At 40.1% G+C, this 12,485-nt stretch overlaps 2 protein-coding genes across 2 annotated transcripts; one reads left to right on the plus strand and one right to left on the minus strand.

Annotated features, from left to right (window-relative positions):
• Positions 1–264: 264 nt before the first annotated feature.
• On the minus strand, positions 265–3,891 carry si:ch73-345f18.3. The gene is made up of 4 exons (XM_042507143.1): positions 3,714–3,891; positions 2,141–2,219; positions 1,799–2,020; positions 265–1,066 (listed from the first exon to the last, which is right to left on the minus strand). The coding sequence occupies exons 1-4, from the start codon at positions 3,768–3,770 to the stop codon at positions 678–680; spliced, it is 747 nt and encodes a 248-aa protein (XP_042363077.1). The 5' UTR covers positions 3,771–3,891; the 3' UTR covers positions 265–677.
• Positions 3,892–4,624: 733 nt separating this feature from the next.
• Positions 4,625–12,485, plus strand: klhl7 (kelch-like family member 7). Its single transcript, XM_042505931.1, has 12 exons — positions 4,625–5,148; positions 5,332–5,434; positions 6,513–6,606; positions 6,817–6,941; positions 7,109–7,284; positions 7,572–7,746; positions 8,359–8,501; positions 8,741–8,981; positions 9,571–9,772; positions 10,329–10,426; positions 10,567–10,750; positions 11,456–12,485. Exons 1-12 carry the CDS (start codon positions 5,020–5,022, stop codon positions 11,619–11,621), a joined length of 1,836 nt encoding a protein of 611 aa, XP_042361865.1. The 5' UTR covers positions 4,625–5,019; the 3' UTR covers positions 11,622–12,485.

Below are 12,485 nucleotides of genomic sequence, written 5' to 3' on the forward strand. Positions count from 1 at the left end.
AATCTCAATATTTAGACAATATTTAATATTTAAAAACTTTGTTTAAATCCCTTTAGCAAATGTTTAACCGAAATTTTTAACATCATGTACAGCAAGTTTCCAGCAACTTTATTTATAATGTCAATTGAAAATTTAAATAAAAAATGAAAAAAGAGCTCCCTGGGGTTTTACAAAGTAAAAGTTCCTCCCATGCTGACACTTTCTTTGCACTTTTTAATGAATTAATTTTGTCGGTGCTCATTAAAATAAAATGCCGGTGCAGATAATTGGCAAAATGTAACATTTTGGCCCTAATAATCGTCCAGGCTGATAATCTGTAGGCCCGTAGTTTATAATCACCTACAAATATAAATCATTGTGTATTAGTTACCTTAGAGTGAGTTGTTTATATACACAAGTTGTTTCTATAGTAACCAGGAATGGACAAGTGCAATACTGGCTCACATTTTCCATTTTTTAGATCTAACCGCATAGGACTCCTACACACTCTGCACATGGTTTCAGTTCTGCAACCTCACCACTGGATGCCACTAAATCCTTCACACTGGACCTTTAAATGCATGAAGCTCTGGGTGTGCGTAATTGTTAGAGTGTATGTTACCTCTGTAAATATTTGAATCCTGTAGGCATGTACTGTAATTGGTGGATTCCAATTACATATCTAAAGTGTGCATGAACTACAGAGAAGCCCCTGCTATCTGTGCAGCCTCAGTGAGGACGTCCCCGGCCTGCTGTCTGTATCTTAAGGACATCTCCTTCGCCCTCCTCACTTCCTTCAGATTCTCCTCCAGGTTCTCATGCAGTCTTCCTTGCTCCTGGTACGTTCCTGCAGCTGTGTACACTTGCTCAGCCATTTGATTCTTGCTATGGAGCAGCCAGACAATCAACTCCTGCAGCGTGGTGCCCTTTGAGATGGTGGCTTTGGCGCTATCAGAAATGCCCTTCACTTCATCCTGAGCCAATCGCAGATGTGGAGGCAGCAGCTCCTCCTCACTTTCAACCACAGGAGCCAGGCTGAGGGAGAAGTCATAGCCCTTTAACTTAAGGGAGATCCTGTAGCTGAGCTCTGGACGCAGATAGAGGGGGAGATCATTACAGAGAAACATGGGAAACAAAACATTTAATCCTTTGAAATCCCAGCAAATTGGATTTATTTATTTAAAAAATACTGAAAGATGGCAACAAAAGAGGAACTGACCCAAAAAGTAAAAAATAATTATTAACAAGTACAAAAAAGAACCTGAAAATCAGTATTTAAAAAAAGAAAGTTAAAAAAAAAGGAAATGACACAAAAAAGGTGCTTTAAAATGTAATGTGAAACATGTTATTATGATAATTCTAAACATGATTTTTTCCCTAGCATTTTTCCTTTTTTTCCTGTCTTTTTTTCTTTTTTTCCGAGAAATTTTTCCCTAGCTTTTATATTTTTCCATTGGCATTTCTCCCTGGCTTTTTTTCTTTTGTTCCCTTGGCACTTTTCCCCATCTGTTTTCTTTGTGTTGTTGTTGTTGTTGTTTTACCTAGACATTTTTTTTTCTTAGAATTTACTATTCCTTTTTTCCTGGACATTATTCCCTAGCTTTTTTGTTTTTGTTTTCCCTAGCTTTTCAAAAATATTTTTGTTAATCCACTAATTTCTTACAATTTGCGGAACATTTCTTATCAAGTTGCTCATTGCCGTTTTTCCCCATGTTTTTGAAAGAAATCGCACCAATTTGCTTAGGATTCAGAGGGTTAAGCACAGAAGTCTGGCATCATGTTGTCTGTATTGGCAGGGAGCTCTGAGTATGTCACTCACCGTGCTCATCTCTGATCCTCCCCACACATTCAGATAAAGCCAGTGTATCATTGTTATTACAGCCGTAGATCTGACGCAGGTTGCTGATATGTCGGAGCATGGCCTCATAGCACTCGTGCTGTTTGTTAAAGGTCTCGGCCATGTCAGAAAACCTCTGGTCCAACTCTGGCACACACACTCGCCTCATCACCAGCTTACCGATACGCTTCACGGTCTGTGCATCTGAGGGGAGAAAACACACAAAAGCACAGATAAAAAGAATGAACGTCGTTCAAATTCATCTCTAATTTTGTGTATTGTAAGTGAGTGACAGACACATAAACATTTCGAGAGACGATGTACCGCTGAGTGCTGGCCGGGTCTGCCTGGCTGATCCAGCTTCATTCAGGGCTGATGGTTGGGGGTGCAGGAGAGGCTGCCTCTGAAATACAACAGCAGAGTTGTTTGTTGACTTCACATAGAGTCAGTTTGTTTTTCGCTGGCACTTTTCCAAATAAAACATAAACAATATTTTTCATCTACAGTATGTCTGATATTAATTGGAAGAAGAAGAAAAAGAACTAATACAGCTTGCATTCACCTGGATATGTAACTAATTTGTCATAAACTCAGTGCGCCAATCCAGTGTTCATGTTTCAAACAAAAAAATACATCTTAAGTGTCTCATGTGGTTCATATTGTCTTTATGGAGGCCATATTATACTTCAAGGTTCTGTTGTATCATTGCACTTTGTACTTTTGACAGAACAATAAAATTATAGTGATTTCATTTAGTTTTGCCGTCTCTTGTGTGACACCAGCAAAATAAGCTCACATGGGCTTTTTTGTGACGGCATAATTCAAATATATTTTATCTTTACAATGGAAGTAGTCATGGATGAATTACTGAATTACAGGCCCACCAAGTATAAGCCAAGGGGGGCAAAGTGTCCAAGGGCCCTTTTATTTTAAACTTCAAAATAGCTCAAACTAACACTTGCTGACCAGGAAGACTCAAAACAACAACAAAGGGACACAGAAGAACTGCAAAGATGCACAAACGAATTACACAATCTGCAAAACAACCACAAAGAGACAAAAAAATGACTACAAAGCAAAACAAAATTAGCCCAAAGATCTGTAAAATTACCTCAGTAAGACACAAGAAGACATCAATGAGACAGAAAATGACTTCAGAGACACACAACCAACTAAAAAAAACACACACAATTAATCACAAGGAGACACAAAATGATCCCAAAGAAGACATAAAATTACCTCTGTTAGACACTGAAGACACATAAAATTATTTTAAAGAAATTCAAAATAAAAACAAGAGACAACAACTACAAAAAAGACAAAACTGCACGAACTGCTAAGAGGCACAAAAGAATATAAAATGGGCAAAACAACCCCAGAGAGACAAAAACTGACTACAAAGCAACACAAAATGACACAAAATTAACCCAGAGAGACATAAAATGATTTCAGTAAGACATAAAACACATGAAACAGATAAGAACGGCTTAAAAAACACAAAATGATCAAAAACAGAGACACAAATTGCACCAAAGAGACAGAAAAGGATCAGAAAGCAATATAAAATGACACAAAATTATCCCAAAGAGAGACACAAAACCACAAAGTCACAGAACCACCAGCAGATGCATAACTAGCTGCTACAAAGAGATGCAAAGTGACCACAGTTTACTTGTCTTGCCCCTGTGTATTAGAGGGGGTCCTTTACATATCGGTGCCCAGGGGCCCAATGTCTCATAATCCGTCCATGGATGTTGTCCTCGTGGCTCTTAAATTGTAGCCTAATAGCAGTAATGGGTTCATCCAGTAATCTGAGCAAAGCAATGATCCATTTTCTTGTCTGAACTCGACTAGCACGCTCTGACATTTACACAAAAGCCAACAAACAAACACATACCTCCTCGATGGCGGAGTTTTCATTCGAGAGGCAGCAACAGCAGAGAAAACGGAGCATTTTCCTGCAGCTCTGGGGTCTCTCGATTTGTTTTCGGGTCAATTATTTCTGACAATTGCATCTGTCGTCCGCACATTCCTACTGACGTCAACGTCACGCGACTGTTGCAAAAGTTTTCTTCCTGGTTTTATGATTCCTGGGTTACTGTACTGGTATGAGCGTGACAGACAGGTGAACCTACAGGTGAGCTGCAGCGAGGAAAACACAGCTCTGCTGTGGCCATTTAGCTGCATCAGTACCTTCACTGTATTAACTTTACTGACATATAACAACAACTAAAGTGTTTTTGTTTTAAATAACAAAAACATGATCTGTATATCTACAGGCTGTTTTGATGCATAAATCAGTTTCGCAGTCCTGCAGGTTAATCTTTAATTTCACAGATCTGTCGGCGGAGGGCGAACGCGAGCATCTTCAACTAAAACACTAACCGCCGAAGAAGAAATCACAACCAGAGACGATGCTGAAGTTGGTTTCCGATTCGTTGCTTCCGTTTCAGCAGTTAAGGGGAAAGTAACTTGTTAGATTCATTTTTTTTTTTCATTTTCAGTGTAAATGCATGTCTGCATGTCCAAATATCAGTTATCAGTCTCATTAAGTACTAATACTCATATTGCTATGGGCCCTGTTAACAAGGTGGACGGTCGGTCAACCCACAGTGGATTTTGATCTGGACCGGGTCTAATGTGGTCTAGAAGTGGAAAAACAGTGAAAAGTCCTTTATTTTGCATTTCAACAAAATAGAAAAACCTTCACAAATCTGAAAGTGGGTTTCAGATAACACTGAGGCTTTACTTAAAACGTCTAACACGCGTTCACCGCAGTATGAGGTGCAAAAAAGAGAATGAGTCTTTAAGCAATGCAGAGTATGTTTCCCTTAACTCTCCACTTAACCACTGACTCGGAAGCTATGAATCTGAAACTAACTTCAGCATCGTCAACCTCAGGTAGTTGTAGCTTACTAAAAACACCAGGCTAACCCGGTCTGTCACTACCTGACGCGACAGTGCGCTCATCTGTATGATTTTCTTTCGCCCCACGAGTTTTCAAGGACAAGCTCTCGTCAAACTTGCAGCTTTTTAGCTCATAAATGCGCCACCAGCTGCTGGCTGCTAGCAAGCAGAGTGTCAGCGGCTGATCGACAACAAAGAGGGAGAGAGAGCAGCTGCTGCAGCTGCACACCGCTGGAGAGGCTGCTCACGGTGCTGCAGTTTGATTTCACTGCAGAGTTTACAGTAATCTGGCTGACATGACGGGGGTGGCCTCTCCGGAGAAGGCGGCGAGCACCAAGAAGAAGAGCGAGAGGAAGTGTGCCACCAAAGAGGAGTACAGACAGCTGTCCAGCATCATGGGAGTCATGAACAACCTGCGGAAACAGGTGTGTGTGTGTGTGTGTGTGTGTGCGCGCGCGCGCGTGCGTGTGTGTGTGAGAGAGGGCGAGAGTAGTCTGTTACAGAGCTTTACACAAGGTATTTACTATAAGTGTGTGTCCATCTCTCTCTCTCTCTCTCTCTCTCTTTGTGTGTGTGTGTGTGTGTGTGTGTGTGTGTGTGTTTCTCAGGGTACTCTCTGTGATGTGACCCTGGTGGTTCAGGGGAAACACTTCTCTGCCCACAGAGTAGTGTTGGCTGCTGCAAGCCACTTCTTCAGCCTCATGTTTACCAGTAAGTGTGAACACAAATACACATAACACGCTTAAAAATGTGTACATTTTTCCCCACTACATTTATGCAAAAATGGCCTCTGCTGCTATAAGAGGTAGCAGAGGTATTGTGGCAGGGGACACGTCCCTCTCAATATCTTGAACATGTGCATTTGTCCACCCCATATAAAAACACGAAAGTGGCAGATGACTTTATTTTTTTTAATTTTTTTGGAAATACAATGCAAGGCATATAAATCATGGAGAAAGCAAGCAACTTTGAATTCTTATAAATATTTCCATGTTTTCTCCCCTTACCTTCCTGCCCCCCTAGAGAGAGGCCATAACAGAAATTACACTAACTGCAAATATCATGACAAGACTTATGGGTAGCAGTGACACCAACGTTATCATTACAATACACACACAAGATAAGAAAATAATGAATAAATAGTCAGGTGAAAAATGACCAAAAAAAGCAAACAAATCGAGAGAAAAAAAAAACAAGGAGGCTCAGTCATCACAACCAGGCAGGGAGGTCAATGGATTTTAGGAGAGGTCTCCAAGTTTTTTTTTTAAAAGAATGAACCTTTTAGAGAAAATCTGAGTTCCTCCAGAGGACTTTTGTTTTTGACAAAAATAGAAAAACTCTATTAATTCATGCAAAAACAACACAAATGTTTGCATAAACAATAACCAGAATGCAGGAAAATAAGTGTTTGACGCTTAAAACTTTCTGGCAGGGGATCCCCAAAATCCCCAGATAAGCCCATTTATGGTTAACTATCATAATCTGTACTGTTTTATTAATGAAAGTTTAAAACAAAGCCAAAAAAAAACAAAAAAAACTCCCAGTCATGTATTTAGATGTTATGATCATTATTATTTGTTAAAAGTAATTTTTTAAAAATTCAAATAAAATATATAGCATTTTCTCAACAAAAGGACTATTTTTGCTACAATTCTAATTTATAGCATTGTACATTATACATTACACATTGCTCCCCCAATTATTGCCAAACATAGCAGGATAAACATTTCTTGCTGCCATGTATTCCAAGTATGTGTTTATTTCTTTCTTTCTTTTCTCTCACCTCCAGCCAGAATGATGGAGTCGATGTCCCATGAGGTGGAGCTCAGGAGTGCCGAGCCTGAGATAATTGAGCTGCTGATTGAATTTATCTACACAGCTCGGTAAGAGTCTTGGCTAAAAGTAGAATGTTAGTAGTGACATGTTGTACACACTGTGTGAGACTGCGGCGTAAATGCTTTGAAAAGCTGCTAAACTTCACATCAGATTAGAAAAATCCTCTTTTAACTGTTTCTGTCACCCAATTTCATCAGAAATTCATCTTTGATAATGAAGTGCGGGTGTATTTTTATGTGTGTGTGTGTGTGTGCCAGGATCTCTGTGAACAGCAGTAATGTCCAGTCATTGCTAGATGCAGCCAACCAGTACCAGATTGAGCCTGTGAAGAAGATGTGTGTAGAGTTCCTCAAAGGACAAATCGATGCAACAAACTGCCTCGGTAAGAACAGAAACACAAACAAATGTTATTTGCTTTTACCTGACAGTGATGAACTATCAGACTGAGGGCCAGACATTTCTATCAGAGCGAGCTAGACTGGTACTCATGCCAGGTATGTACACAGAGGAGCATTTTTCTTTATTCTAGACTGGCTGCTCCTTGTGCAGGTATTTCCTCCCTGGCAGACTGTATGGACTGTCCCGAGCTGAAGGCAGCAGCAGAGGACTTCTTCCAGCTCCACTTCACTGAAGTCTACAAACTGGACGAGTTCTTGCAACTGGACGTCACTCAGCTCACACACTTACTGCATCAGGACAAACTCACCGTCCGTGCTGAGGCCCAGGTTTACAAAAATTCTTTGACTATATGCTTTATTTCTCTTGTGCTAGAATTTTTTAGAATATGCTTAAGATAAAACATTTCACTTGGTATTTTGGTGCCTAAGTTTGACGACATAGCAAAATAATACCTCCCCAACACTGTTTTGTGAAGTAATATATGCAAATTATGAGAAATGCTTCTTTTAACAATTTGGATTGTCAGGAAAAAAAATGGGTTTTTGATCACATCAGGAGAAAAACAATAGCCATTATAACCTATTTACACTTGTTCTGTTGCGTTTGTGTGCAGATTTATGACGCAGCGGTGCGCTGGCTGAAGTATGATGTGTGTAACAGACAGCAGTACATGGTGGAGGTGTTGGGGTGTGTTCGCTTTCCTCTGGTCTCCAAAACCTTCCTCTCCAAGACGGTGCAGGCTGAGCCCCTCATCCAGGACAACCCGCAGTGTCTCAAGATGGTCATCAGTGAGTAGGATGAGACACATGCACATAAACCTACAAACCATTATTTACGAGTGGACGCAATAAACACGCACAATACTGAGTGTGTTATATTCATGTTAAGAGCCACAAAAACACATGTAATGATGGCATTTTGATGGCATTGCCTGCAGTTTGTAGAAAAATGTTACATTATATCTGCGATATACTCTATTATAGTAGTGAGAGCTTAAATGTACGTATTATTGTTAGTGGAAAAATTCAAGGTTATTTCAGGGATCTAACAGAAATGCAGGTTTCCCAACTGTCCTTGAATAAGTAAAATCCTTGACTGTGTTGGAAAAATCGTGACATTTTGTTTTTTATAATACTTTTTTGTTGTTGTTGTTAATCTTTCACATCATTTAACAAAATGAATATACAAAAAATATACAAGCCACTAGCACAGATGTTGTAAACTCAAATAGTTTCCCTACCCTGAATTAATGTATATATGTTAATATATTTGACCTACATTATCTCATATTGTAGATTAATTAAGATTAAGTTAAAACTTGCTTGAAATGTCTCCTGGGTTGATGTGAGCACACACACACATGCACACAAAAAATAAATCAGCCAATGCTTGTGTCCCAGGTGGGATGCGCTACCACTTGCTTTCCCTGGAGGACCGAGAGGATCTTGGAGAGAGCAGCCGACCGCGACGCAAGAAGCACGACTACCGCATTGCTCTGTTTGGAGGCTCCCAGCCTCAGTCCTGCCGCTATTTCAACCCTAAGGTACTGAGCTTCTGTCAGTAAATATTGTATAGATATACTCTTGTACAGCAATGTTTGAAACCTCAGAACTGTCCTTAAATGAAACAATGTATTTGACCTCTTCAGCTTTACAGTGATTCTGACACTTCATTTCATATTTATCAGATCAGATATGGCAGAAATAAATGTTATAGCTGAAGTTTTGTAAAGTCTATCACATTTACCAGTTCTAAAGTGTCAGTCTGGCTTTTTCAATGCAGGAATCCACCTGGACAGACATCCGCTGCCCCTTCGAGAAGCGCCGGGACGCCACAGCTGTCTTCTGGGACAATGTGGTCTACATCCTGGGTGGCTCACAGCTCTTCCCCATCAAGCGCATGGACTGCTACAACGTCCTGAAAGACAGCTGGTACTCCAAGCTGGGCCCCCCCACACCTCGCGACAGCCTGGCTGCCTGCGCCGCCCAGGGCAAGATCTACACGTCTGGGGGGTCGGAAGTGGGTGAGCACCGGGAGGTGGAACGGGTGGACATGGGACTTGGGGATAGTAAATGGACTGTACTTGTATAGCGCTTTTCTAGTCTTATTGACCACTCAAAGCACTTTCACACTACACTGTCACATTCACCCATTCGCACACACATTTACACACTGGTGGCCGAGGCTACCGCACAAGGTGCCACCTGCTACTGAGTAATCATTCACACGCACTCACACTCCAATGACGTGGCATCGGGAGCACTTTTGGGCTCAGTATCTTGCCCAATGATACTTCGACATGTTGCCCGGAGGAACCGGGATCGAACTGCTGGCCCTCTGATTAGAGGATGACCCGCTCTACCTCTGAAACACAGCTGCCTTATGCTTACAGTGGACATAAATCCTAATTATGTACAGATCAGTACAGAGTTTTATTCACAGGTGAAGGATGTCTTTCTAAAAGCAATCGAAATACAGCATTTCAGATATAACCTCCATAATTCGTGTGTTGCGTAACACAGTCAGCGTTGATGATCTGTCATGGAGGAAAGACATCTCTGTACTGAAAGCAGTTACTCACAGTGTTGTGTACTGTACATGTGTGTCTGCAGGCAGCTCTGCCCTCAACCTTTTTGAATGCTACGACACTAGAACGGAGTCTTGGCAGGTGAAAACCAGCATGTTGATGGCTCGCTGCAGCCACGGCTCAGTGGAAGCCAACGGGCTCATATACGTCTGCGGAGGCACGGTGGGCAACAACGTGTCAGGCAGAGTCCTCAACAACTGTGAGGTTTACGACCCCAACACTCAACAGTGAGTTTCACAAACCTACAGCTCAGGACTGTGCAAACCAAAGGATGATGAAGGACGTTTTTCTGCACAATAGCCTTGGTTACAGTATTGATGAATGAAATAATGAAAAAGAAATATTAGGGGAAAGAAGGTTGCCTTATTGATAGGCACTGGCTGACATCAGTAGGAAATGCAAGAAAAATGTCCTTATTATTTTCTGGTCTGCATATTCATATCAGCATTGTTTGATGAAAAGTGTGTACCCCCAAAATGTCTCAGGAAGGAGCATAAATCGCCTTCTTTTTAGATTAAATTTTAGTTTTAATTATTATTATTATTGAATGATTTTTTAAATCAGACCAATAAGTCATGGGAATTTCACAAAGAAGCAGAGAGCATAAAGATTAGAAACCATAGCTTTTTACCAGATAATAATCTTATATGCACATGACACAAAAGTAGTAAATCACATAATGTTGTGGTCTACCGCTGCAGTTATCCATGTTTATTGTTACACTCTCCCTGAATCCTTTCCTTGTCCCTCTGTCTGTCTTTGTCTTCATGTTTCTGCTCTCAGATGGAGAGAGTTGTGTGGAATGAGAGAAGCAAGGAAGAACCACGGGCTGGTGGTGGTCAACAGCAGGATCTATGCTGTAGGAGGGCAGGGGGCACTGGGTACAAAAAATATTAATATTAAGACTACAGTAGTAAGGAATGAATGATACATTAATAATACTATAGAATTACTACTACTACTACTACTGTAGCAAAATGTGGCCTCCGCATGATTCTTTTTTTATGTGTTGTTTTTCTAGGTGGACTGGACTCGGTGGAGTACTACGACATTCCCAGTAACGAGTGGCGTGCTGCTTCAGCGATGCCGTGGCGAGGCGTAACAGTGAAGTGTGCAGCAGTTGGTGAGGTCATCTATGTGCTGGCAGGGTTTCAAGGTGTGGGGCGGCTCGGACACGTCCTGGAGTACCACACAGATAGTGACAGGTCAGTGTATTGACTAAATTTTACTTATATAAAACACATAGACATTGTGTTCTGTCACTAATAGGTGCAACTTATAAAACTATAAAACTTTAACTTATAAAAATCTGAGCACATGGGTTTAATTCTTTTCAAAAACATGGGGAGAAGGCAGTGAGCAACTTAAGACATAGCCCAAAAATTGGCACAAAAAAAATGAAGAAAAAAGTTACAAGAAAGTCACCTAAAAATAAGCAAAACAAAAAGTGAATAACAGCAAACAAATACCCTAGTATAGGGTAAGTATAAAAACTGATTGATTGTTTTGTATATTTTATCCTATTTTTTTCTTTAACACAATTTAAAATATAAAATTGTTCTAATTGTATTTTTTTCAGGATATTTTCCGTATTTCTTCAGATAATTTTCTAATAATCCCCATCTCTCTTTTTTAAACTAATTTTTAGGTCGTTTTCTTGTCACCTTAATTTCTTGCCGTTTGTGGTACATTTCTTGCCCAGTTGATCATTGCGTTTTTCCCTGTGTTTTTCAAAGAAATCTAAGCAGTTTGCTCAGGTTTCAAAGGGTGAAATATCTTGTGAGAGCGGCCAAATGCAGCACAAGAAAACTGATATCGATCCGGGTTTCAGGAGGATAAACCCTGAGTCTCATTACGCCAATATAACTAAAAAGTTTGATCCCTGAATCAGTTTTCTTCTGTGTGTTCAGGTGGGTGACATGCAGCAAGGTGCGGGCGTTTCCTGTCACCAGCTGCCTGATCTGCGTGGTCGACACATGTGGAGTCAATGAAGATGAAGACATGGACCTCATAGACTCTCAGTCACATGCTGCAGCCACTGCCTCTTCATCTGCCTCGACCTCATCCTCCTCATAGGACAAGAGGAGGATTCAGTGTATGTTAAATTGTGACGTTTGATGACTGTTGTGACAGTTTATGGATTCGTCCTTCAGTCTGGTATGCAGCTGATGGAGAGCTGTGCATATTTAGGCAGAAAACTGGTTTTGTTCTTTAAATAAGTCCATTAGCCACATTTCTTTTTAACTTTTAGCTGTGCCAGAATTGTAGGTCCTAATGTTTAAAGTGCCAATGGTACACTATTTCATAATTTAAGGGAACAAGGAGACTTTTTTTAGTTGCATACTTAGGCTAATTTCTTTTAAACAAAATTTAAAAAAAAGAAAAGCAAAAAAGTGGTAAATACAAGTGGAGCATTTTTTAAAAAATTTGATTTCTCTGTCCTTATTTTAAAGAGTTTTGTAATGTTGTTTCTGTTGTGAGAATTGTATTTCATTCCAGAGTGTAGCAAAGGAGCTTTAAAGGTTGATTTTTTTTGTTTTGGGGTTAATTGTTTACTTTATGTTTCCATGGGATAGTAAACCACCTAGCAACAGCCTGCTGATGTTATACCCCATGAAACTTACACCTCGCAAATTTGTGGGTATGACAGTTGTCTTGACTTTAAACATTTATATCTCCACAGTGGCAAAATGCATTTTTTCGTCACATTTAAACGTCCATATCCCTTTGTTCTTTTGCAATTTGAACTGTTAACTGAACTGCATTTCTGAATTGCTGCATCTTGGTTGTGTTGTGTACATATTTATAAGAGTATTTTGTTAATACACTGTCACTTAAAACTGACTTTAGAAAGAGTGAGTTAACATTTTTCTCAGCTGTATGTGGTTACAAGTAAAAAAAAAGTTGAATGTGAAAATTGAAATAAAAACGTGTCAGTAA

The sequence above is a fragment of the Plectropomus leopardus genome, chromosome 18 (genome assembly GCF_008729295.1).
Source record: "Plectropomus leopardus isolate mb chromosome 18, YSFRI_Pleo_2.0, whole genome shotgun sequence".
NCBI classification, from domain to species: Eukaryota; Metazoa; Chordata; class Actinopteri; order Perciformes; family Serranidae; genus Plectropomus; species Plectropomus leopardus.